Genomic DNA, 27,528 nt, shown 5'->3' on the forward strand with positions numbered 1-27,528 from the left:
AACAACTATATGAGTAACACTAGCTTTACTGTGGACTATTTGCTTACTAGAAGGTTTTAGACATATCTGTGCTGCATATATACCTTCTGTAAAATGAGAGGTATGAAACTAAATGGATTGGCAGTTCTACAAAATAGCTCTGAGGGAGCAATGATTCAAATGGTGATATCTGTTAAGGCATTGATTCCTTGTCTTCCTTCTTAAATGAATGACTTGCAAACAATTCACTTACCTGCCATTGAGGCATATGGTTTTGTGAGAATTTATGATCATCAATGCCTTTTGAGCTGTGCTTATTTACACTGCTACTTAAAAAAAAAAGAAAAGAAAAACTTCCAGATACATTAAAATATCTTCAGAGGCACATTTGTATCAGCATCCACAGGAAAATTACCTTCCATGTCTTCGAAAACTTTGACAACGTTCTTCAATATTATGATTTTCCCATCTGTAGCCTAAAATATAGTACCAGGAAATGTATGATATACTATTAGAAATTGTAAAAAAAATTAAGTTACTATCTTCAGTAAACCCTAGAACCATCCCTGATTTATTCACTTCATTCAGAATCAAAATTACAGAAGAGCATCAACAACAAATCCCCTTATTTTAAAACATGAAGAAAAAATTCACAGTATTACCTATAGCAGTGAGGTTCATATAGGTCTCCAGCATCACATCTTTGTAGAGATTCTTCTGGGAAGGATCCAGCAAAGCCCACTCTTCCCGAGTGAAGTCAACATGCACATCATTATAGGTCACTGCATCCTAAAAATATGACATACATGTATACAACAAAAAGCATGATACTGACAACATTGTAAATGTATACTTCTTTGACAATATAGTCATATGATTCTGGTGCTTCCGACAATTATTATATGACACAGACATTATCATATAATCATCAAGTCACTTTAGAAGGAAACTGAATAGGAGGTTTACCTCTATCATTTCTGAATACTTGGAATGGGATATCACCTTGCAAGAGAAATGTCTATTAACAGACAGAGGGAGACAGCAAATAGATCAACAGTGCTGAGTATATATCAGAGAAATTGTATGAACAATTACTAACTACAAAGAAATATGAGCAAGTTGATGTATTGGCTCATGCCTTTAATTCCAGCTCTCAGAAAGCAGAGGCAGGTATATCTACCTCTGAGTTGAAAGCTAGCCTAGTATATGTAATCAGTTCCAGGACTGCAAGATGGAAATATTAAGAACCCCTGAAAAAAATGAATCAACCAAACAAAAAAGATAGGAAGAACTCAAAGGTTTTTTTACTTAAGTTCCTACATAGAGTTATGCATTCACTTCAGTTCTGTATTCATCTTCCAGAAACCATGAAGTACGATCATTTAAACTGTAACTTTAATAAATCTGACTAAAAGGAACTACACATTTAAACAGTTACAGAGAGATGAAAATGTTATCAATGTTAATAATGATCATAAGTAATCAACACAGGGCAGGAGAGATGGTTCAGAATTGAAGAGCTCTTGCCAGTCTTGCATATAAGTGGGCCCATGTGGTGGTTATCTTTTTTGTACAAATAAAGTGTATCTGAAGAGCTTGCCACTAGCTAACCATGGAGGTCTGGAGGTCTGTAAAGACAGAAAGTGAGATGGCTGGGTGGAGAAAGGAATCTAGGTGGGAGGAAATGGGAACTTTCTCTCTTTTCCACTGGGAAGCTAGTGAGGTAAGGGTGGCTCTGGCTTGCTCCTATTTCTCTCTGATCTCTCACCATTTTCCCCTGTGTCTGACTCTGGGCTTCTCCTCCCCACTCTCCATGCCTCCGTGGACACCTAAGTGTGTCTTTCCCCGTCCTCCCCTTCCCTTAGTTTCCACAATAGCAAGCACTCTCCCTCAAACACATTGGCCAAGAAGGCCAGGAAAAAAGGACAACACTCAGTCAATATGTGCTCTGAAACTTCAGAGAACAAAACAGAAACCCAGGAACAAAATGTCCACCAAACAAAGATGAAGTCAGAAAAAAGGACCTTGACCCATAATCACTCCAAACCCAGATGCCAAGCATAAGAACATAAACAACAATAGCCAGGGCAATATGTTACAAGAGCCCAACTAAGTTACTATCTACCACAGCAGGCCCTGAGTATTCTAACATAGTTGAAATACAAGAAAAAGACCTTAAAACAAACTATATGGACATGACAGAAGCTCTTAAAAAGAAATCTCTTAAATGGATTCAAGAAAATAAAAACAAGTATCTATGCCACAAATACAAGGTCTCCCACTTTTGTAAAAGAAACACTTCTACAGATTAAATCACACATTGACTCTCACACAGTGTTCAATAGTGGTAGACTTCAATACCCCACGCTTAACAATAGACAGATCATCCATACAAAAAGTAAACAGAGAAATATTATAGATAATGAACTTCATAAAACAAATGATCCTAACAGATACTACATAACATTCCACCCTTAAAAAAAGAATACAACTCCTCAGCACCACATGGAATGTTTTTCAAAGTTGATGACATACTTGGACACAATACAATTGTCAATAGATACAAGTAAATTGAAATAACTCCCTGTACCCTATCAGACCACCACAGATTACAGTTGGATATCCAAAAAAAAAAAAACAAAAAATCAAAACCAAAACAAACAAACAACCTCCCCCCCCCCAAAAAAACAAAAAAACTCAGAAAAAAGAAAGCTTACAAAATCATGTAAACCAAACAACTCTCCAATGAAGAAAATGGATCAAGACAGAAATAAAGAAGGAAATTAAAGACTTTCTAGAATTCAATGAAAATGAATATACAACATATCCAAACTTGGGGAACACAACAAAAGTGGTGACATGAGGAAACTTCATAGCACTGAGAGCTTACAATTAAAAAGGGGAAGTTGGAAAATGAAGAGATCTCATACTAGCAACTTAACATCACACATGAAAGTTCTAGAACAAAAAGAAGTAAGCATACCTAAGAAGAGTAGACAGGAAAAAATTACCAAATAGAGGGCTAATATTAACAAATAGAAACAAAAAAGAAATACAAAGAATCAATGAAACACAGCTTTGGTTCTTTGAGAAAATAAACAAGACAGACAAACCCTTATCCAAACTAAGAGACACAGAGAGAATATCCTAATTGGGGGACATAACAACATACAATGAGGAAAGCTGGAGAATCGTAAGGAAATACTTTAAAAACCTATATTCCACCAAATTGGAATGGATAATTTTCTTAGTAGGTACCACTTACCAAAGTTCAATCAACATCACATAAACAATTTAAATGAAAATATAACCAAATATAGTAAATATAAATATAGGAAATATAGCCGGGCATTGGTGGCACACACCTTTAATCCCAGCACTTGGGAGGCAGAGGCAGGTGGCTCTCCATGAGTTCGAGACCAGCCTGGTCTACAAGAGCTTGAGATCATTTTGGAGGATAGCCTCCAAAAGCCACAGAGAAACCCTGTCTCAACATAAATAAATAAAGGAAATATAGTAAAATAAAACAAGTCATTACAAGTCTCCCAACAAAAAAAAAGCTGAGGGTCAGATGGTTTTAGCACAGAATTTTACCAGACATTCAAAGAAGAGTTGAAACCAATACTATTCCAGTTATTCCATGAAATAGAAACAGAAGAAACATTATCAATTTCATTTCATGATGCCAGAATTACACAGCTACACATAAATTAAGGCTCTTGTTAAATGATCATAGATAAATTAGAACAGATGCTGCTACATCAGATACATCAAACCTGAGATGGGGGACAATGGAAATCTGGGGTTCTGGACTGGCCTTTAACAATCTGGAGATTGCAACAAGGTGAAGAAACTCTGGGGATTCCAATTTCAGGTATTCAATGGTTCATAGCCCCTCTGCTTGATGACCTTGAGATCATTAACCTAATTCAGCACAGATTTCCAAAGTTGTGGTAAATATAAAGACCAATTTCCCTCATGAACATTTGCACAAATATATAATAAAATACTTGCAAACAGATTCCAAGAACACATGAAAAAGATCATCTAAACTGATTTACAAAATTGTATTACAAAAGCAATACAAAAATCAGTAAAAGTAATCTACCATAAAAATAAACTGAAAAAAAAAAAGCAGTATCATTCCATTAGATGCTGAAAAGGTCTTTGACAAAATCACACATGATAAATGCCTTGGAGGGATTAGGGATATACGGTACACACATAAACATAATAAAATAAATTTATAGCAAGCATATAGCCAACAACAAATTAAATGGAGAGAAACTCAAAATAATTCCACTGAAATCTGGAACAAGACAAGGTTGTGAGCTCTCACAATATAGTACTTGAAGTTCTAGTTAGACCAGTAAAACAATTGTAATATATTAGTGGGCTATAATTTGGAAAGGAAGAAGCCAAAGGATTTTTATTTGTAGATTATATGATAGTATATACAAGTGACCCTAAAAATTCAACAGCTGATAAACACTTTCAGCAAAGTGGCTGGATACAAAAGTAACAACAACAACAAAAACCCAGTAGCCCCCTATATAAAAATGACAAACAGACTGAGAAAGAAATAAGGGAAACAATGCTTTCCACAATCGCCTCAAATAATAAAAAATATGTTTGAGTAACTCTAACAAAACAAGTGAAATACTTGTGTGATAAAAACTTCAAGCATTTGAAGAAAGAAACTAAAGAAGATATCAGGAGATGGAAAGATCTCCCGTGCTCACGGCTCATTAGGATAAACACAGTGAAAAGTCTATCCTACTAACAGCAATCTAGAGGTTCAGTATAATCCCCATCAGAATTCCAATATAATTCTTTAAAGTCCTTGAAAGGACAGTTTGCAGCTTCATAACAACAAAACAAAAACAGGATAGCTAAAGCAATCCTGAACAATAAAAGAACTGCCTGGCACTGGAAGTAAAATAGTGGGACTGAATTAAAGACCCAGACATAAATCCAAAAACACATATGGACACCTGATTTCTGATAAGGAAATTCAGAAATACAAAATGGAAAAAAAATAACTTCAACAAATGGTGCCTATTGAACTGAATTTCTGCATGTATAAGTCAAACAGATCCACACTCATCACCCTGCACAAGACTCAAGTCCAAGTGGGTCAAAGATCTCGACATAAAACCACACACACTGAAATTGATAAAAGACAAAGTTTGAAAAAGCCTCGAATGTACTGGCACGGGAGACAACATCCTGAACAGAACACCAAAAGTGTAGGCACTAAGATCAACAATAAATAAATGGGACCTCATAAAACTGTAAAGCAAAGGACAGTCAATCAAAGAGGCAGCCTAAGGAATGCAGAAAGATTTTTAACAACTCCACATCCAATAGAGGCCAAATATTCAAAATATGTAAAGAGATCAAAAAAATTAGATGTTGAATGCTGTGGAATAATCCTTCTGTATACTCTCATTGGTTAAAAAAAGAACTGGTGAGTCCGAGTGGAGGGGGCGGGCCGAGCGGTTGTGTGTTCACGTCTCGGAAACCAGTAGCCCTTGCAGCATGGCTGACCAACTGACTGAAGAGCAGATTGCAGAATTCAAAGAAGCCTTTTCACTATTTGATAAGGATGGTGATGGGACTATAACAACAAAGGAACTGGGGACTGTGATGAGGTCTCTTGGGCAGAACTCCACAGAAGCAGAGCTATAGGACATGATTAATGAAGTAGATGCAGATGGTAATGGCATAATTGACTTCCCTGAATTTCTGACAATGATGGCAAGAAAAATGAAAGACACAGTGAAGAGGAAATCAGAGAAGCATTCCATGTGTTTGATAAGGATGGCAATGGCTACATTAGTGCAGCAGAGCTCCGCCATGAGATGACAAACCTGGGAGAGAAGTGACAGATGAGGGGGTGGATGAAATGATCAGGGAAGCAGATATCGATGGCGATGGTCAGGTAAACTATGAAGGGTTTGTACAAATGATGACAGCAAAGTGAAGACATTGTACAGAATTGTTAAATTTCTTGTACAAAATTGTTTATTTGCCTTTTCTTTGTTTGTAACTATCTGTAAAAGGTTTTCCCCTACTGTCAAAAAAAATATGCAAGTATAGTAATTAGGACTTGATTCCTCCATGTTTTCTTCCCTTATCTTCTGTCATTGTCCTTAAACCTTACTTCAGAGAATTGATGAAGTAACATGTTGCATGTGGCTTACTCTGGATATATCCAAGCCCTTCTGCACATCTAAACTTAGATGGAGTTTGTCAAATGAGGGAACATCTGGGTTATGCCTTTTTTTAAGTAGTTTTTAGGAACTGTCAGCATGTTGTTGTTGAAGTGTGTAGTTGTAACTCTGCCTGGACTGTGGACAGTCAACAATATGTACTTAAAAGTTGCACTATTACAAAACGGGTGTTTTATCCAGGTACTTGTACACTATTTTTTTGTACTGCTGGTATTGTACCAGAAACATTTTCTTTTATTGTTACTTGCTTTTTAAACTTTGTTTAGCCACTTAAAGAAAAATCTGCTTATGGCACAATTTGCCTCAAATCCATTCCAAGTTGTATATTTGTTTTCCAATAAAAAAATTACAATTAAAAAAAACCAAAAGAACTGGCTGGCCTATAGATGGTCAGGAAGAAATTGGGTTGGGGAGTCAGACTAGGAGAACTCTGAGAAGAAGGGTGGAGTCACAGGAGCCACCAGCCAGACAGAGAGGAAGCAATACATGTCAGAGTGGTAAATGCCATGAACCTCAAGGTAGCACACAGATTAACTGAAATGGGTTAGTTTAAGTTGTAATAGCTAGTTAGTAATAAGCCTGAGCTATTGCCTGAGCATTTGTAATTAATGTAGGCCTCAGTGTGTTTATTTGGGAGCTGCTGGTGGAAAAGAAGCATCTGCATACAGTTGAAATCTAAATAATCCAAATAAAAATGGGGTACAGATTTAAGCAGAGAATTCTCAACAGAGGAATCTCAAATAGCTGAGAAACACTTAAATGTTCACCATCCTTTGAGACCAGACAAATCCAAATCAAAACTACTTTTAGATACCATCTTAGACCTGTGAGGAAGGGGAGCAAGAACACACTGCCACTGCTTGTAAGAGTGCAAACTAATACAACTACTATGGAAATCAATATTATGGGTCCTCAGAAAACTGGGAATCTATCTACCTCAGGACCCTCTTGGGCTATACCACTCTTGGGCATATACCCAAATCATATTCCTTCCTACCAGAGGATGCTCAACTCTGTTCATTGAGCATTTATTCATAATAGCCAGAATCTGGAAATGGCTAAGATGTTCCTGAACTGAAGAATGGATAAAGAAAATGTGGTACATTTACATAATGTAATATTACTCAACTGTAAAAGCAATGGCATCATGAAAAAATTGATTACCTCACTACTCATTGCTAATGTCAAACACTGTGAAAACAGGAAAGTGAAACTCCTTTTTGCCCCCCCCCCACGCTTTGTCTACATCTGCTTTACAGTTGGTCAGTGAACTCAATTCTTACACAGGTTCCTCTTCATTTCTAAGTTCCCAATAAAAGTCAGAGAGATTGGAGGACACTCACTCACTGTTGTAGTCTTCCTTCTCCCAGACCAGTTAAGGTCCAGCCTGGAGGCAGTTGCAGGACTGTCTTCCCAGGACTAGGCAGCAGAGGCAGAATTAAAATTTTCAAAGCAGTTGTCAATTATAGAGTATGAGGCAAGCCTGAGCTACAGGAGACATTAATCTAAACCAGTGGTTCCCAACTTTCCTAATGCTGTGACTCTTTAATACAGTTCGTCATCATGTGGTGACTCCCCAACTATAAAATTATTTTCACTACTACTTCATGACTATAACTTTGCTACTGTTAGCAATCATAATATAAAACATCTGTGTTTTCTGGTGGTCTTAGGTAATACCAGTGATAGGGTTTTTTCACTCTCCAAAGGGAGCCATGGCCTCCCCCACCCTAGGTGGAGGGCTACTACTCTAAACTGATATTAATCAATTAATTAATTAACTTGCACTTAATGAAAAATAGAATGATATTCTTAATGACTGGGAAACATTGGAAAATAGAAACAAAGATTAGAACAGTAATTCACTTAAAGGAAATGAAATTAAAAATGATACCAATAATTGACTTTTTAAAATGACAAAAATAATTGAAAATATAATAGGCTATAATGATGCTGAAAAAGAGTAATTGCTTCCCTGATAGAGAATGCCTTTAATAAGACTTTGTCCCATGTAAAATGTTAACAGCTGAGTGCTGTAAACTGACGCAGATTTACAATCAACGGCCTGTGTCTCAAACCTGTAAACCAATTTAATTGTGTCAACCCAGAATGTTAACACATATCTGCATAGGAGAGTTCCCTAACTGGAAACTGAATACTTACTTAGTAGTTCAAACTACCCTCCCTAAACTGTACATCTACCAATTCTGCTTCATGCACATGAAAGGAATTAATACATGCTGGGAAATCACACAGAAAGTCATTCACCCTGCCCCATCAAGTCCTTCTATACGATGAAGACCTCTGTAGCTCACTCACTACCTTAAACTTCAGTCTATGATCTAATTATTGCCTAGTCTGTTATCCGCCCCCCTCCAAGTGAGTACACAGTACACTGTTCCTCCTCTTCTGGTCTGAAGAGAGAAGGCATGCTCTACACACAAATCCTTTTTCTGCTACTGCAATGGACAGTCCCCTATATGACTCAAACTGGTAATAGAAGAACTCTGTGGTGCTACAGACCTATAATTCAAGAATTTAGGCTGTTTAGTCAGGAGGATAACAGGGGCAATGCCTTGTGGGAATACAAATAGGGTTCAAGTCCACCTCGGTCAACATGGGAAACTTTTCCTCAAAACTACATTCCAAAAATGATGGAGATGCAACTGTTGTAGAATTTATATAATTTTATGGCACACCAGGACTTGATGCTGGTTGTGACACTGTCATGGTCCCTTGAACAGAACCTTAGAGGCCTGTTCTTTGATGGGAGTTGGGCATTTAGTTGGCAGTAAATCAGGGTTGTCCCCTTTGTTATGTTTTGTAGCTTAATGGTTGATTAATTCTGGTGAACAAGCATTTACATCTTATCCTAATCTCTAACAGGCATGGTTAGCATACTAAAATATTTTGGGGCTATTTCGGGAGCAGCCCCCCCTTAGCTAAATTCCACTTTGTGTGACTTAATGTCTCCTAAAATATGGTAAATCCTTATACCATCAATTGTACTCTTCCACACCTCAGTTTAGCAGTGGAATGCTACTCTACACTTGAGATACTGTTTACAAGCTCCACAAAATTAACTCCATATAGATCCTAAACCTAAATATTAAATATTAAAAGTGCAGAAATTCTGGAAGATACTGGAGAGACCAGGGCTCTGTAAGTTTGGCAAATCTGTCTGCCATAATGACAATACAAGAACTACAGGTGCCAGAATTTCACAGGGACAACAAAAAACAGGGATATTTCTAAACATAGTCCTGCTCCCAGTGCTCTATTCAGATGTAGCCTGTGGAGTAAAATTATTCAGAGGCTGCCACCCGAGCCCAGAGAGTTGCAAGGACCATGCAGGATCATGGCACATACAGAAGATGCAGGCTGACAGGACCAGGCAGGAACATGCTGAACTCTGTTCCTTGCTGCTGGCTCCCACCCAACATGGAGAGGACCCACCACACTGTCTCCCACGGCTCAGCTGGCCACTTCTCCCAGTCTGGCAACAAAGAAACTCACTCATCATGGCCGGCCACTTCTTCCCAGCTGGGAACAGCAGCCCCTTGCTTACCATGTGGCCATCCATGCTCTACCCACAGCTGAGCCCAGGACCAAGCACACACACAAGTCAACTTCAACTTCCTCAGCAGAGGAGTCAAGACAAAAGCCTGGCTCCTGAAAGAACACTCCCATCGGACTGGCATGTCTGATTGAGGCCCTAATTGGCTAATGAGACCTGAGTGACAGAACTGGGTAAGCTGAAGGGACACAGCACAGTGGTTCCCAGCCTTGGCTATGACCTGAAGCACAGACCTATCCCATAATGGCTGGATATTTGTGTAAAATTCAACAGCAAGTCTCTTGCTAATGTAAACCAATGGATTTGGTTTTAACAGGAAATATACAAATTCAGAAGCAGTCTAATCAGACAATGATGCACAAGAGGAACACAGGGTAACTCAAGAATATTATAAACAAAGTCCAGAGTGGCCTTGGAGCTGATAACCACAGCTCCATGTGTGGAAAGTGTTGGGTTCTCAAGATCTGAAACAACCACTCCCCAAAGGCCCTGGCCCCAGACCTTTACCAGTTCTCCCAAGCATAGTATGCATCAGGGCCTTAAAGAAACCTCCCAAGGCCTAGGCACAGTGCAAAATTGGGAGAGACATAGTTTCTCAAGTGTCTTCTATTAGTTCTGCACTTGGCATTTGGCATTTAGTTGTAAGATCCCTTTGGAGTTAATTTGTGAAGGTTGTAAATGACATCTCTTGTGTTGGGTAGCACTACACTAGTAAGTTGTGATGTACAAGAATAGAATTGCTGGCATAAGGGATTTACCAATTCGTAGGAGATAGTAAGTCACAGAAAGTATAATTTAGCTATAAGAGGGCTGCTTCTAAAATACACCAAAGATATTCTCATGTAAATTTCTCAGTAGTAAGCTAGAACATCATAGTTTAAAGAACAATTTCTTAGTTGTGTTGTATGGGATGCTATACACATCAATTCAGTAATGTTTTGCTATGTGTTTGCTGTCTCTTTGTATTGCCTACATACACCCTTAAAAAAAACAAAAGCATGGCTATAGTAGTAATGCAAAGTATTATATGAAGACTGTCGTGTTTTCTCTAAAATTTAGTTTAACAGTACCTAGGAAATAGTATTACACTATCTTATACACAGTTTCTACTCAGTTTTCTTTTACTTAGATGCTGTTGCTCAACACTGTCTTAAGACAAACAACTGGCACCTTCCTATGATCAGCTGTGCCTGCTTACAAAGGTGACCACCAGCAGGTTTGCTGACTGTTGATATTCCATCATAAAAGGAGGTATATCCTCCTTCTGAGCATATAGCATTCTTTCCCAGGCAACTATATGCTATTCAGTCTTAATGACATGTGAACTTGTGGTTTGGGGGAGGAGTTAGAGTACATAGCCTGGGAAAGAGTTGGGAGGAGGAGGATTCTGCATTTGCACCTATGAGAAAGTCATCTTAAAAGTGGGAATTTACCTTGAGTGCTATCAGGCTGACCTCCTTTGTACACTGAGAAATGTAATGTAATGCTAGAGCATATGGGCAGTGAAAGAGTAGACAGAAGGTGAGCTCCCCACATGCAGCCATGGGAGAACAATTGTATGTACTGGGTGTCTGCTTTCTGGTATCTGTCTTAGTGTTTCTACTGCTGTGAAGAAACACTATAACTGTGGCAATACTTATAAAGGAAAATATTTCATGGGGTCTGGCTTACAGTTTCAGAGGGTTTAGTCCATTACCATCATGGTGGGAAGCATGGTGATATATAGGCAGATACGGTGCTAGAGAAAGAGATGAGAGTTCTACATCCAGATCAGGAGGCAACAGAAAGTGACTGTGATATACTTCCTCCAACAAAGCCACACATCCTCCAAGGCAACACCTACTCATATTGCCACTCCCTATGGGACTACAGGGGCAATTTTGATTCAAACCACCACAATATCCAAACTCCTGTATCTCCTCAACCATGTGCAGTAGTAAGTAAGCTGAATAAACTCATTGCTTTGCCAGGGTGGACTTTAGTGAAATTATACTTTGCATCATCATTGGTATGTATGGGGGAGAGAGGTAAGCATTGTTTTGTCCTTCTTGACCAGGGAGAAAATTCCCATAACAGACCATAAGTATATTTGTTAATGTTCCTGTGTCGCATGGTATTAGGAAAAGGAAGCAGCACATAAAAGAATATGTTAGAATATAAATGTAGAAATGGCCTTAATAAAGGAGGATTTAGATACATGAAGATGATGATGACTGAAGAGCTCCAGAATGAAAAAGACTATAAATGTTTTGCAAGTTATGAAGATCTGAATGAGTTTAAGGTACATAAATGCTGTGATTTAGAGATGATATGTTGTATTAAACATGGCAAGGGCAGATATCAACTGCTTCAAGGATTGGCTAAAATATATGTCAAACAAAAATTTATTGCATTATGTCTGGCTATTGAAATAGTATACAGTCATTAAAAATACCAAACTGGGCCTGAGCCTCAGGTGAGTCTGGGTGCTGCTCTGCTCCCCAACCCCCCCCATCAACCCCTGGTCACTTCTGCTTGAGCCCACACAGACAAGAGTGGACCTGCCCAGACTGGAAGGCCCACCCTGAGTCTAGACACACCTCAACCCTGTCCACACTCCACCCTCTGCCAGAGGCTGAGTCATTCGACTGCCACCAGAGAGAGAGAGAGATCCCACCTTCACTCACTGGAAGAAGGGATGGGAAGAAGACAGAGTAAGAACATACTCAACAACAAAAGAACCAATATGGCACCACCAGAATCTAGGGACTCCACAATGGCAAGATCTGAAAAGCCCAACACAGAGGATGAAGAAGAGATGGACCTTAAAAATATTATCTTAGGAAGATGATAGCAACCTTTAAAGAGGAAACAAGAAAATCCCTTAAAGAAATAGAAGAAAAAAAAAAACAAGCAAAAAATTACATGAAATGGAGGAAAAGACAAACCAAAAAATTCAAGAAGTAAACAAAAACTCTTAAAGAATGTAAAGAAAGCCAAGAAAAAAACAACCAAACAAGTAAAGGAAGCACTCAAAACAGTTCAAGGCATGAAACTGAAATAGACACAATAAAGAAAACACAGAATGAGGGGATGCTGGAAATAGAAAGGCTGGATAAATGATCAGGAACTAAAGATGTGAGTATAACCAATAGAATTCAAGAGATGGAAGAGAGAATCTGAGTTGTTGAAGACTTGCTAGAGGATATACAGACATCGACTAAAGAAAATCTCAAGTCCAACAAATCCCTAACACAAAATATCCAGGAAATATGGGACACCATGAAAACAAAATCTACAGAATAAAGAGAAAATATTAAGAGCAGCAAATGAAAAAAAGCAAGTAATATATAAAGGCAGACCTATTAGAATCACACCCGACTTCTCAATGGAAACTTTGAAAGCCAGAAGGTCCTGGATAGATATCCTACAAACACTAAGGGAGCATGGATGCCAACCCAGACTACTGTACCCAGCAAAACTTTCAATCACTATAGATGGAGAAAAGAAGATATTCCATGACAAAATCAGACTTAAACAATACATATCCACAAATCCAGCACTACAGAAAGTTCTGGATAGAAAACTCCAACCCAACGAAGATAACTACACTCACAAAAACATAGGCAATAGATAATCTAATTTTACCAAACAGGAAAAGAAACAGGAGGGAGAAATACACACACAATGACACCACCAACAATAAATCCAAAACAAACAAGAACCAACAATCAATGGACATTAATATCCCTCAATGTCAATGGTCTGCCCATAAAAACATACAGGCTAACAGAATGGATACAAAGACAGAATCCATCCTTCTGCTATATTCAAGAAACACACCTCAACTTCAGAGACAGGCATTACCTCAGAGTAAAGGGTTGGGAAAAGATTTTTCCAATCAAATGGGCCCATGAAACAAGCTGGTGTAGCAATCCTAATATCTAACAAATTAGACTTCAAACTAAAATCAATCAAAAGAGATGACGAAGGACATTTCATACTCATCACAGGAAAAGTCCATCAAGATGAAGTCTCAATCCTGAACATCTATGCCCCAAATATGAAGGCACCCACATTCTTTTACATTTAGTAAAAGAAACATTACTAAAGCTCAAACCACATATAAAACCACACACACTTATAGTAGGAGACTTCAACAACCCGTTTTCACCACTAGACAGGACCACCAGACAGAAACTTAACAAAGAAACAAAGGATCTAACAGAAGTTATGACCCAACTGGGTTTAACAGACATCTATAGAACATTCCATCCAAACACAAAAGAATATACCTTCTTCTCGGTGCCACACAGAACCTTCTCTAAAATTGACCACATAGTTGTCAACAAAGCAAACCTCCACAGATACAAAAGAATTGAAATAACCCCCTGTATCTTATCAGATCACCATGCTTTAAAATTATAATTCAACAGCAATACAAATTGCAGAAAACCTACAAACTCTGGAAATTGAATAACACCCAATTGCACCATTCCTGGGTTGAGGAAGAAATATAAAAAAAAAAAAGAAATTAAAGACTTCCTAGAATTTAATGAGAATGTAGACACAACATACCCAAACTTATGGGACACTTTGAAAGCAGTGCTAAGAGGAAAATTCATACCACTAATTGCCCACATGAAGAAACTGGAGAAAAGTCACACTAGAGAATTGACAGAACAACTGAAAACTTTAAAGCAAAAAGAAGCAAACTCACCACGGAGGAGTAGATGTCAGGAAATAATCAAACTGAGGGCTGAAATCAATAAAGTACAAACTAGGAAAACATTACAAAGAATCAATGAAACAAAGAGTTGGTCCTTTGAGAAGATCAACAAGATAGACAAACCTCTATCCAAACTAATCAAAAGACAGAGAGAGAGAGAGAGAGAGAGAGAGCATGCTAATTAACAAAAATCAGAAACAAAAAGGGGATATAACAACGAACACTGAGGACGTCCAGAGAATCATCAAGTCGTACTATGAAAACCTGTACTCGACAAAATTCGAAAATCTAAAGGAAATGGACAATTTCTGGATAGATATCACTTACCAAAATTAAACCCAGAACAGATAAGCAGTTTAAATTGTCCTATAACCCCTAATGAAATAGAAGCAGTCATCAAAAGCCTCCTAACCAAAAAAAGCCCAGGGCCAGATGACTTCACTGCAGAATTCTACCAGAAATTCAAACAAGAGCTAATACCAGTACTCCTCAAATTGTTCCACACAATAGCAGCAGAAGGGACATTGCCAAACTCTTTTTACAAGGCTATAATCACTTTGATTCCCAAGCCACACAAAGATACAACTAAAAAAGAGAACTACAGATCAATATCCCTCATGAACATCGATGCAAAAATATTCAACAAAATATCGGTGAATCAAATCCAAGAACACATCAGAAATATCATCCACTATGATCAAGTAGGCTTCATCCCAGGGATGCAAGGATGGTTCAACATGCGAAAATCCATCAATGTAATCCACCATATAAACAGACTGAAGAAAAATCAGGATCATCTCACTAGATGCCGAAAAAAGCCTTGCCAAAATCCAACACCCCTTCATGATAAAGGTCTTGGAGAAATCAGACATAACAGGAACATACCTCAACATAATAAAAGCAATATACAGCAAAGCAACAGCCAACATCAAATTAAATGGAGAGAAACTCAATGCAATTCCTCTAAAATTGGGACAAGACAAGGCTGCCCACTCTCTCCATACATCTTCAATATTGTCCTTGAAGTTCTAGCTAGAGCAATAAGACAACAAAAGGAGATCAAGGGAATACAAATCAGAAAGGAAGAAGTCAAACTCTCACTATATGCAGATGATATGACAGTCTACATAAGTGACCAAAAAAACTCTACCAGGGAACTCCTACAGCTGAAAAACACCTTCAGCAAAGTAGCAGGATACAAAATTAACTCAAAAAAATCAGTAGCCCTACTATAGGCAGATGATAAATCAATTGAGAAAGAAATCAGAGAAACATCACCCTTCACAATATCCACAAGTAACATGAAATACCTTGGAGTAACACTAACCAAAAAATTGAAAGACCTGTACAGTAAGAACACTTGCTACGCCCATGGCGGTCACGCCGGTGTAGCAGAAGATGCCACTAAGGTGGGTTAAGGCCGCTGGGTTGGGGTCTGTGCTCCCTGGCAATCAGCTGCGGTCATGATGCCGGATGAGCCAACTCGAAGCCGCTGTCTTTGGTGCCACTGCAGCCACTTCTTCCTTGTCTTTTTGTTCTGTGTATTTCTTTTATCTTGCCAGCAAACTGCGCTGATGTTAAAGGAACATCTGAGGACATGCTGAATTCTGCCCCACCGTTTATCAAAGCCTTTGCTGAAGTGGCCAGTTTAGGGTGAATCATGAGGAAAAAGACAACTTTGGAAAGACTTGCCTTTCCTGGGAAAGATTAGCTAGATCTAGAAAGCCCTGGTGTATATTGGATAAAGAAGAGAGAAAAGAAGTATTAGAAAACATGAAGCCAGCATTAAAATACTGGGTGACTTTATGGAAAGGATTTGATAGATTTCATGATGTAGAAGAATTCTATGAGGCTTATTTTACAGGAGACTTAGACCCTGGGACCTAAAGATATCTAGGGCCACAGAATCAGGAAATGGGTAGAGACGTGGTTGATGGTATGAGACAGATTTTGGAGAACTCTTAGATCATGTCCTTGGGCAATGACCACAATCTGATGCTTAGAATAGATCATCTATAAACAATTATGCTGTTCTTTTTCTTTCTGTTGTATGATCTGGTGATGTAGCCCCCTTGCCAAGTTCCCTGATCCCCCTTGCCAAGTTCCCTGATTGTAATAGTATATAAGCACTGCTTGAGATGAAGTAAAGTTGCAGCAGCATATTCAACTACATTGAGTGTGTCTGTCTGTCATTTCCTCGCCGATTCCTGATTTCTCCTTGAGCCTTCTCCCTTGTTCTCCCTCGGTCGGTGGTCTCCACGAGAGGCGGTCTGTGGCAAACATTGAGTCTTTAAAGAAAGAAATTAAAGAAGATACCAGAAAATAGAAAGATCTCCCATGCTCTTGGATAGGTAGAATCAACATAGTAAAAATGGCAATCTTGCCAAAAGTAATCTACAAATTCAATGCAATCCCCATCAAAATCCCAACACAGCTCTTTACAGACCTTGAAAGAACAATACTCAACTTTATATGGAAAAACAAAAAACCCAGGATAGCAAAAACAACTCTGTACAATAAAGGATCTTCTGGAGGCATCACCATCCCTGACTTCAAGCTCTATTATAGAGCCATAGTTCTGAAAACAACTTAGTAATGGCACAAAAATAGACAAATAGACCAATGGAATCGAATTGAAAACCCTGATATTAACCCACACAACTATGAACACCTTATTTTTTACAAAGATGCTAAATCTATACAATGTAAGAAAGATAGCATCTTCAACAAATGGTGCTGGCACAACTGGATTCGGACATGCAGAAGAGTGCAGATAGATCCATATCTGTCACCATGCACAAAACTTAATTACAAATGGATCAAAGATTTCAACATAAATCCACACTGAATCTTCTAGAAGAGAAAGTGTAAGACCCCCGGAAGCTCAGGCCTCCAGGATCTCAGCCCAGAACCGAGATCACCCCAATCACTGGGCGGAGTCGAAAGCTTGATGCAAACTGCCTGAGGCTTTATTATAGTTGTTTAACGAGCTAACCCCATGTTAGCTCGGACCTTCCATCCATCCACCATGTCAGATGGCTAGGAAAGACAGCTTGAAGCGTCTGCTTAGAGATCTTATAGGGCGGCGTAAGGGGAGTGTCTAGGGGTACACACAGGCTCAGGATTGGTGTGGCTCCAGGCTTGGAGGGTTTGCCCTGTGTTGAATGGTCAACTGGTAGTTATGGCCCATAGGCCCTCCCAGGGTGGTTGCTATGCTCTGCGTGCAATTGCTCTGTGCTTGTTCATAAAGCACATCCAGACCCATAAAGCATAGCACCACCAGCTAACTTCTGATTGGTTCCTTGCCACGAGGCAGGCACCTAACCTCCTAGAGACTAAGGCAAGGTCAGACAAGCACGTGTTCGACTGTTATGGCTGCCGAAATGGGGAGCTGGTCCCTTCAAAATTAGGAGATACCCTTAAATGAACTGGCACAGGAGACCGCTTCCTGAACATTACACCAGTAGCACAGACATTGAGATCTGCAATTAATAAATGGTACCTGAAACTGAGAAGCTTCTGTAAGTCAAAGGACACAGTCTTTCCCATAGAAAGGGAAAAGATCTTCACCAACCCCACATCTGACAGAGGGCTGATTTCCAAAATATACAATGAACTCAAGAAGCTAGCCACCAAAACACCAAACAATGAAATTAAAAAGTGGGCTGCAGAACTAAATAGAGAATTCTCAACAGAGGAATCTGAAATGGCTGAAAGACACTTAAGAAAGTGCTCAAAATCATTGGCCATCAGAGAAATGCAACTCAAAACAACTCTGAGATACCATCTTACACCAGCCAGAATGGCTACAATAAGAAAACACCAATGATAATCTATGCTGGAGAGGATGTGGAGAAAAAGGAACACTCCTCCATTGCTGTTGGGAGTGCAAACTTGTAAGACCACTTTAGAAATCAGTATGGCAGTTGCTCAGAAAAATGGGAATCAGTCTACCTCAAGATCCAGCAATTCCTCTCTTGGGCATATATCCAAATAAATGCACATGCATACAACAAGGACGTATGTTCAACCATGTTCATAGCAGCATTGTTTGTAATAGCCAGAACCTGGAAGCAACCTAGATCCCCCTCAATTGAAGAATAGATAGAGAAAATGTGGTACATTTATACAATGGAGTACTATTCAGCAAAAAAAAGCAATGGAATCTTGAAATTCGCAGGCATATGGATGGAACTAGAAGAAACCATCCTGAGTGAGGTAACCCAGTCATAAAAAGACAAACATGGTATGTACTCACTCATATATAAATTTTAGACATAGAGCAAAGGATTACCAGCCTACAATCCTCTTCACCAAGGAAACCAGGAAACAAGAAGGACTCTAAGGGAAAAATGCATGGACCCCAGGAATGGGAAGGGGCAGGAACTCCTGAGCTAATTGGGAACATGAGGGTAGGGGAGAGGGAGCTGCCAGAATGAGAGGAGGAGAAGAGGAGTGGAGGAAATGGAGGAGCAGAATATTGACTTGGGGGAAGAATAGAGGAGAACAGGATGAGAGATACCATATTAGAGGGAGCCATTATAGGTCTGAGAAGAGATCTGGCACTAGGAAGATTTCCAGAGACCTACAAGGATGACAGGAACTGACAATCTAGGCAATGGTGGAGAGGATAACCTAAATGTCCTTCCCCTATAATGAGACTGATGACTACTTTTTATGCCTTCCTAGAGCCCTCATCCAGTGGCTGATGGAAGCAGAGACAGACATCCACAGTATACACTGAACTGACCTCTGGAACTTAGTTGCAGAGAGGGAGGAATGAAGATCAAAGGGGTCAGCACCAGGCTGGTGAAACCCACAGAAACAGCTGTCCTGAACAAGGAGGAGCACATGGACCCCAGACTACTGTCTGGGAGGCCAGCACAGGACTGATCCAGACCCCTGAACATGGATGTCAATGAGGAGGCCTCCCCACTCTAGGGGGCTCCTGGTAGTGGATTAGTATTTTTCCCTGGTGTAAGAAGTGACTTTGAGAGCCCATCCCACGTGAAGGGATGCTCTCTCGGCCTGGACACGTGGGGAGGGCCTAGGCCCAGCCCAGGATGTTGTGGTGGACTTTGGGGAGCCCCCGTTGAGGACCCTACCCTGCCTGGGGATTGGAGGGTGGATGGAGTGGGGGGTAGGTCAGGGGTAGGGGAGGAGAGGTGGGGGAGGAGAGGGAGAGGGAGAGGGATTGATATATGAAGCAAGCTTGTTCCTAATTTGAACTAATGAAAAAGAAGAATATAAAAAAAAATACCAAACTGGGGCTGGAGAGATGGCTCAGAGGTTAAGAGCACCAACTGCTCTTCCAGAGGTCCTGAGTTCAATTCCCAGCATCCACATGGTAGCTCACAACCATCTATAATGAGATCTGGTGCCCTCTTCTGGTGTGCAGATATACATGGAAGCAGAATATATACATAATGTATACATAATAAATAAACAAAATCTTTTAAAAAAACCAAACTGATATAAAATTGATCTTCTGGGTGTTTAATAATCATTCTTGGAAGCTACTGTAATGTGGTTGGAAGGAATAGAAGGGAGAAAACTTCTCCCCTTTCCATATAAGGACAATGAGGTCCCTGAGGCCTAAGACCATTAATCACTTTTCTTCTTCCTGGAGATGGTAGAGTCCCCACTCAATGAATTTGAAACATTATCCAGTCTACAATAGGACAGTCAATTTCGGAAAAATTTCCTCAGGCTTCAAAGAAACTGGAGGTAGAAAAATGACTAGGCAGTTTAGGGTAAAAAGACCCCAAAGAAAACTAACCAGTTGCTTTCTTGACTAAAAGGCAGAAGTGTCACTGGAACTCCTTGCAGTTGCATCCTTGCCAGGGGTCAAATATGCCTAAAGTGTTTTGGGAGCTCTGATTTCTGATGCTAGTAATCCTAGGGACTAAGAAGGAGAAAATTAATTGTAGTACAGAGGCCTGTTGGGGGGGGGGTCCTTGGTCAAGAGAATAGGATCTCTGTCCTGGGTGCATTTCAATAGGAACATGTCAATCTCGTGGCCAAGGATCATAGTCTGTGGAACCCAAGAAATGGCCACTCAAGGAACATTTATAGATCACCTATAACTGATTAACTGATTGCACACTGGTTGGTAATACCAACTGCAGACAAAACTGGAAAATTTTAAGGCTCCTTCCAATCCTCACTTCCCATATTGTGACCAGCTTGTAATATGTGGACAATGAATTCACATTCTTACACAAGAATTTCTGTGAAGGCACTCCACAGTAAAACCCTGGGCTGCATTAGTGTAGAGGGCTGAGGAGGTATACAGCAGTGACAACTGGTATTTAACAAGTTGACCCACCAGATGTATAATTCCCTGATGGGCAGCCACACCTGGAAAGGTTGTATGATTACTGACTATAAATGGCCAGTTGCTTCTGTCTGTAATTTCTCTCCTGTGCCACTTCATTTCTTTCCTAAAACCAGCTGTGGATGTATCCCCACTGTCTGTGTGTTTATCTCATGTATATATTACATCTATTGCGCACAGACATAGCTGTAGGTGGTACAGAGGATGATTCTGCTTAAAGTTATATAGTTCTGATGAATAAAAATACTACCAGGATATTTTACATTACTCAGACTGACATAGGATTCTCAGTCACGAAGACAGATTTTACACAAACAGCTAACTTTAGACCTCAGAGCAAATTGAAGGCAAGCTGGTTGCCCCTGGAGACAATATCTGGTTGCTCCTAGAGACAAGTACTCGAGGTCATTTTCCCAAGTGTTGTTTTTACTGAATCAAGGTCAGAATAGAAGCAACTTTCTCAGTAATTGACTTTTGCACATAGTCCAAGTCTCAGGTTCAAGGTTCAGCCAACTGTTTACTTACTGTGTGGAAACCTTCACCAACTCAGAACTACATGGAGGGCTGGGCATTTTACCCTGGCTGGTCAAAGTGACCTTCCTAGCCTGAAAGAAACTACGTAACTTATCTTGTGTTATGAGAATGGGTCAAGCCCTGAAAGTGTAACATATAATTGTCCAAATTTTGGCTGTGAGAAAGAGAACAGGATTAAAGGCATGTGCCTCTACCATCATGCAGCCAAGTCCATTTCTGTTGGTTGTGTGTATATGGTATCAGGGCCGAAGACATTGTATTGGATATGCAATTAGGGAGTTCCTCCCTGAAGCGAATTCTCCCACCTGTAAGAGAATCCACTCTTTAATGAGCAACAAGAATCTGACTCCAAAGTGGTCTAGGTTGCCTTAGAAGGAAACATTATCAAGAATAGAAAACTTGGGGTCATAAATACCTCAGCTAACAATTGCTGGTTCCATGACCCTGAAGTTCTGGAGCTGCAGGGAAGACTATGGACTCTATCCCGAGTCAATCATAGCTTCCCTTGGTTCTGTGGTTCTCCCACCATATCCCATTGACCATTTCAGTGCTTGAGGGAATGCAAACTGGTGCAACCATTTTATTTATTTGTTTATTTATTTATTTATTTATTGGTGCAACAACTTAAAAAAAACAGTGTGGGGATTCCTCAAAAGATTAACTCTAGATATACCATGTGGCCCAGGTTCCACTCCCATAAATACACAGAAGAAAGTCTATATCCCATTCTAGAGACATATGCTAATACATGTTCATTGTTTTTATATTTACAATAGGTAGGAAAGGGAAACACCCTAGATTTGTATCAACTGATAAATGAATAATGAAATTGTTATAAAAATACAGGGTAATGTTATTCAGATATTGAAAAAAATAAAACTATGGAATTCACAACTAAACAGAAGGAGCTAGAAACAGTTATTTTGAGTAAGGCACTGTGGAGGTTGCTGTTAAACCTTCAAATATGTGTTTCAATTGTAATACCCATAGAGTTCATGAAGATAAAATGCCATGGGAATGGCTATGGAAAGAGGGGACATCAAAGGCACAGATACAAAGGGAAAATGGACTCAGGAGGGTTAAACTGCAATGGGCGGATGAAGGAGGGTGGGGAAGGGAGAAGGAAAAGAGATAAATAAAACAAAAGACCCTTTGAAAAAGACATGAAAATTTACTACACTTAAAGTCACAAATATTACATACACTCACACACAGAGAGACACAAATGTGCACATAGAAAGGGGGATATAGAGAGAGATAAAGAATTAACATGGAGGTACTCTGAAACAGAACAACAATGCTTGCTCCTACTGGACACCAGTGGGAAACAAATAAGACTCTGTGTCATGTATAGTTACTTCTTTGGAGTTCTTGCCAATTAGGTCCCAGAAATCCTTCAAACATTACACTGTATTACTGCTGCTCTTAGTAGAACTTGATGGCTAGGCCCTATTGCTGAAGACACCATATGCTTGAGTCACACAGCATGGCAAAATCAAAGTGGTAAAGAAGTACATGCTTATCCATACTGACTTGCTTTCATAGTGCTGGAAGGCGCTATGCAAGCCACTGAAGAGTCAGGTAATTATCAGTTATGCCCAACTACAAACATTCCAAGCTACAATAATGACTGACCTGGCAAGACCTGCACACTGGCACAACAGTAGCACAAATACAATGGGAGTAAGCAACCACTTCCCAATTATATCTAAGTGCCTCTCTACAGCATGAAAAAAAAAAATCTGACACCATTATCAGACTAAGAACTTCAGGATAGACAGGTCATGGGGCTTAGGGAAGAATGAATGACTATTATGCTGCTAAGTGGACATAGAATTAAAATGACTTAAAATAACTTACCATTATACCCATAGATCAATGAAGTTCCCATCCCTCAACCTAGATGCTTCTAATTCAAGTAGATTGTAATTGGCATGGTGATATTTATCTGCCCAAGGTGTAAAAAATAAGTGACTGGGAATTCAAAGTCTTAAAGCAACATATATAGCTCAATCCCTTCTTAAGTCTTGGGGACCGTTGTGGAAAATGTGGCGGGAAGAGCATAAAATGCAGAGCATAAATGCTGTGTTCTCCCACTCCAAATTCCATAAGGCGCATCCCTAGTGCTGCAGCAGATCACCAGCTGAAGCCCCAATTCCTCCTGCCCACATCTCCCATTGAAGTTCCAAAATTCAACTGACCCTCTAGCAACAAAAATCAGTCATATTAATGAATTCCTAGACATTTCACTTCTCACTATTCCTAATCTCTAAGTGTTCTTTTTATTTTGCACACATATTCATATGAATGTGTACATGTGTGTGGGGGGTGCAAAGCTCATGAGGGGGCCAGAGAATAACTTTGGGTGTCATTCCTCAGGTGTCATCCTGAGATTTGATTAAGGAATACAGATCACAGTGTATGCTACCTGGAGCAGATCCTATTCACATCCAAAGCATCCTTCCCCTGTTTTATACCTCTGAACAAAATCACCAAGCTTGGTTAAAAGTCAAACTTAAGAAAAGCCAACATCTAGATGCTTTCATAACCAAATATTTCAAAGTCTTGGCAAAAGGAACAAATTATTTGAAAAGAATAATGCTAAAAGATAAACTAATTGTGAAGGTTTAATTAGTTAGTGAGCTACTTAGTTATTTAGTTAGTTAGTTAATATGATTTTATTTTCACTATGTAGCCTAGGCAGGCTCATAACTCATGGTCCTTGTCCTGGTTGGCTTTTATTCAATATGACACAAACTGAGGTTATTTTGGAAGAGGAACTTTAATTAAGGGGAATTTGCTTGATTAATCATTTATGAGGGAGAGCCTAGCTCATTGTGGAGCTGTACTATTTTTCTAAGCAGGTGGTAAACCAGTGTGTAAGAAATCAAACAGAATTTTTAGATGCCTGTTGCTTTTCTGATGAGAGAGAGAAAAAAACAAAAGGTGTGTGTGTGTGTGTGTGTGTGTGTGTGTGTGTGTGTGTGTGTGTAAATGGGAGGGGAAGATCTGGAAGAATTAGGGACAAGGGAATCATAATCAAAATATATTGTATGAAAATATATTTCCAATTAAAAAACGGAAAGGAATAAAGAAAGAGAAATGAAGAAAGTAGGAAGAACAAGCCAGTAAGCAGTATTCCTCCAGGGTCTCTATTTGAGTTCCTATGTCTAGGCTTCTACCTGGAGTTCCTGAATGACTTGCCTGCATGATGGAATGTGAACTGCACCTGTAAACCAAATAAACCTTTTCCTCCTCTAGACTGGAAGGAGTTGCAGGACTGTCTTCCCAGCACTGGGCAGTGGAGGCAGGATTAGGTGTTCAATGCGATTCTCAATTCCATAGCACAAAGCAAGCTTACAATATAGGACACATTGCTCTAAGAAGAAATAAACAATCAACAGCACTTGACAGAGAAGAAATAAAACTAGTAATGATGTAGATACATTGGAAAACAAAAACAAATAAGAGCATTAACATGCATAAAGCAAGTGTTTAAAAATGATACCTATAAGTGACTTTTTAAATGATAAAAATAATGTATTTTTAAGATTAATAACCTTAGCATTATTGACCTTGAAAACAGTAGACCCTTCTCTAATAGATGGAAGGCCATTAATAAGAGACGATTGATCTTACTCATGTGCACATGCTGGCACACAGAATTACAGACAAGAACCTGTTTCTCAAACCTGTAAGCTGACCTAAATGTTTTAAGCAGGATTGAACATAACTGCATAGGAGAGTTCCCTAATTGGAAATTCAATATTCATTGGCTCAAGGTAATTTTCTCAAATTGTACACCCACCAGTCTCGTCTGTCCTCATTCACATGACATGAATTAATAAATGCTGGGAAATTACAAATTCACTCCTCCTGCACAATCAGGTCCTTTTTCATATGGCAACTCCAGCAGCTGACTGCCTACCCTGTCTCCCCTGCCGTGTATACAATAAACTATGCCTCCTACTCTGGTCTGAAGGCAGAAGCCATGCCCCACATGCAAATCATCTTCTTGTAACTGCAATGGACAGTCAATTACATGAATTTAATTTTAAAACTCTAAGGTGATACAGTCATTTAAGAATTTTGGAGATGGAATATAGAGGACAACAAGGCCCTGGAGTGCAACAGTTTAAAATGACGGCCACTTGAGTCAATAGAAGTGAACTTGTCTCAGAAACATTTTACTAAAAAGATGGAAATGCAGCTGTTCTAAAATTAATATGCCTTCCCAGGGAGAAATCACTTCACACATTTAGGAGATTAATGAAGAAAAATCTCTTTGTTGATAGCATGCATCCATTTCTGCGTAATGCTCAAAGAGGAGCCAGCCTAGGCAGACTTTGCATTCCACACATGGTGTTATCCTTAAGTTTCTTTTAGGTTCATGCTCCAGGTTACACTTTGAACAATTTAAATAGGGAAAGGAAACTGCAAGTCTAGCCACTTAGGCAGATGGGAGAGTCACACACCAAAGATATTACCTGATACACATGTCATTCTTCAGTGACAGGGTCCTGAGGTGAAGGTGCAAGAGAATGAGAAAAATAGAACAAGCAGAAGATAGAAAAGACAAAAGATGGGGTGGGAAGGTCTTGCACAAGCTATGTCTCATGCCAAGTAAACTTCTTAAGAAGAATAGCTTTTTGTATACTACTTCCAGGGGGGGAATGGAAGGAAATGGGGGAATTTCTATGAAGTCAGCAGAAACTACCACACTATGGGACAAATTCAGGAGAAGGCTAATCAAAGAATGTTGCACAAAGGGCACACAGGGCATCTCAAGAACATTACTAAGCCCACGGTGGCCTTGGGACTGATAACCACAGCTCCAGATGGTGGGAAGTGTTGGGTTCTCAGGGTCAGAAGCAGCCCCTCCACTAAGGCCCTGGACCAGACCATTACCAGCTCTATATTCCTGATTTTAGAGAAGGAACTCCGTTTTATTCTCAGTACATCAAGGCCTTGGGGAAAGCTCCCAGGCCTAAGTCCCAGGCTGTTACTCTTCCAAGAATGCTCCTCCTCCCTGCCTGAGGGCCTATATAAAAGCCTTGCTTGACCATGCCAGTCCTTAACACTGTTTTACTTTTCAAATACTTGTCACCTGGTGTCATATTGCACATCTCTTAGAACTATGCTTTTCTCAAGAAAAAAACTGGAACTTTAATGCACACCAGGACTTAAGGTAGATTGTGACCCTATACTGCCTCCTTAAGCAGCTTGTTAGGGGACTGTTCTTTCATACAGTGATGGGCCAAGTGGCTGGCTCTAATTTAGGGATGTCTTATTTGTAATGGTTTGGAGCCAAATGTCTGGATAATCCTGGTGAAAAAAAAAAATGTGTATCCTAGCATCCTTATCTCTACTAGGCCTGGTTAACATACACTTATCTTTGGGGTGTTTTAGAAGCAGTCCCTCCTTAGCTAAATTCTACTTTGTAAGACTTACATCTACTAAGCATTAGTAAATTCTTTATATCACCAATTCTACTCTTCTACATCACAGTTAAGTAATGGAGTGCTACCCAACACAACAGATGCCTTTTACAACCTCCACAAAATTAACTGAAAGTGGATCTTATATGTAAAGGTTAAATGCAAAGTGCTGAACGTCTGGAAGACACTGGAGAATGTAGGCCTCTCCAAGTTTGGCAACCTGCCTTGCAAGGATGCACCAAAAGCACGTTGTTGCTCACTACAAATGTTTCTACACACAGTTCCCTGCCCCTAATGCTCTGAGCAGATGCAGCCCACAGAACAAAGTTATTCCAAGGCCTGTGCCTGGGTCCAGGGAGTTGCACTGACGGCTTGGGAACTCACCGGACAGGGAATCTGGCCAGATTCCCACCCAGTCTCCGGGAGTACCCGCCACACCGGCTCCCGCACCTCCCCATCCACTCTTGCTCATCTGGGGGCAGCAGCCCCTCGCTCACCATGTTGTGGCCTCCCAGCTCGCCCATGGTCCCCTCACAGCTCCCTGACTCGCAGCACAGCGGCGCAGGCTGTTCCGCGAAGCCAAGCAGGCAACCTGGCTCCCGGAAGTGCTCCGCACCACTTCTGACTGACAGTTCGGCCTGGAGACCCTGATTGGCTAGTGATGAAAGCACCTCCCTTAGGATTAGAGTGTGCTTAAAGGCACAGCACAATGGTTTCGA

The 27,528-nt window shown here is 39.9% G+C and overlaps 1 protein-coding gene and 1 pseudogene across 1 annotated transcript; one reads left to right on the forward strand and one right to left on the reverse strand.

Moving 5' to 3' along the window:
- Positions 1–390: 390 nt before the first annotated feature.
- On the reverse strand, positions 391–27,528 carry LOC107977511 (zinc finger protein 431-like). Its single transcript, XM_027415541.2, has 3 exons — positions 27,307–27,528; positions 642–768; positions 391–455 (listed from the first exon to the last, which is right to left on the reverse strand). Exons 1-3 carry the CDS (start codon positions 27,331–27,333, stop codon positions 391–393), a joined length of 219 nt encoding a protein of 72 aa, XP_027271342.1. The 5' UTR covers positions 27,334–27,528.
- LOC103158633 lies at positions 5,460–6,006 on the forward strand (annotated as a pseudogene).

This window comes from Cricetulus griseus, chromosome 4 (assembly GCF_003668045.3).
Source record: "Cricetulus griseus strain 17A/GY chromosome 4, alternate assembly CriGri-PICRH-1.0, whole genome shotgun sequence".
In the NCBI taxonomy this organism is placed as follows: domain Eukaryota; kingdom Metazoa; phylum Chordata; class Mammalia; order Rodentia; family Cricetidae; genus Cricetulus; species Cricetulus griseus.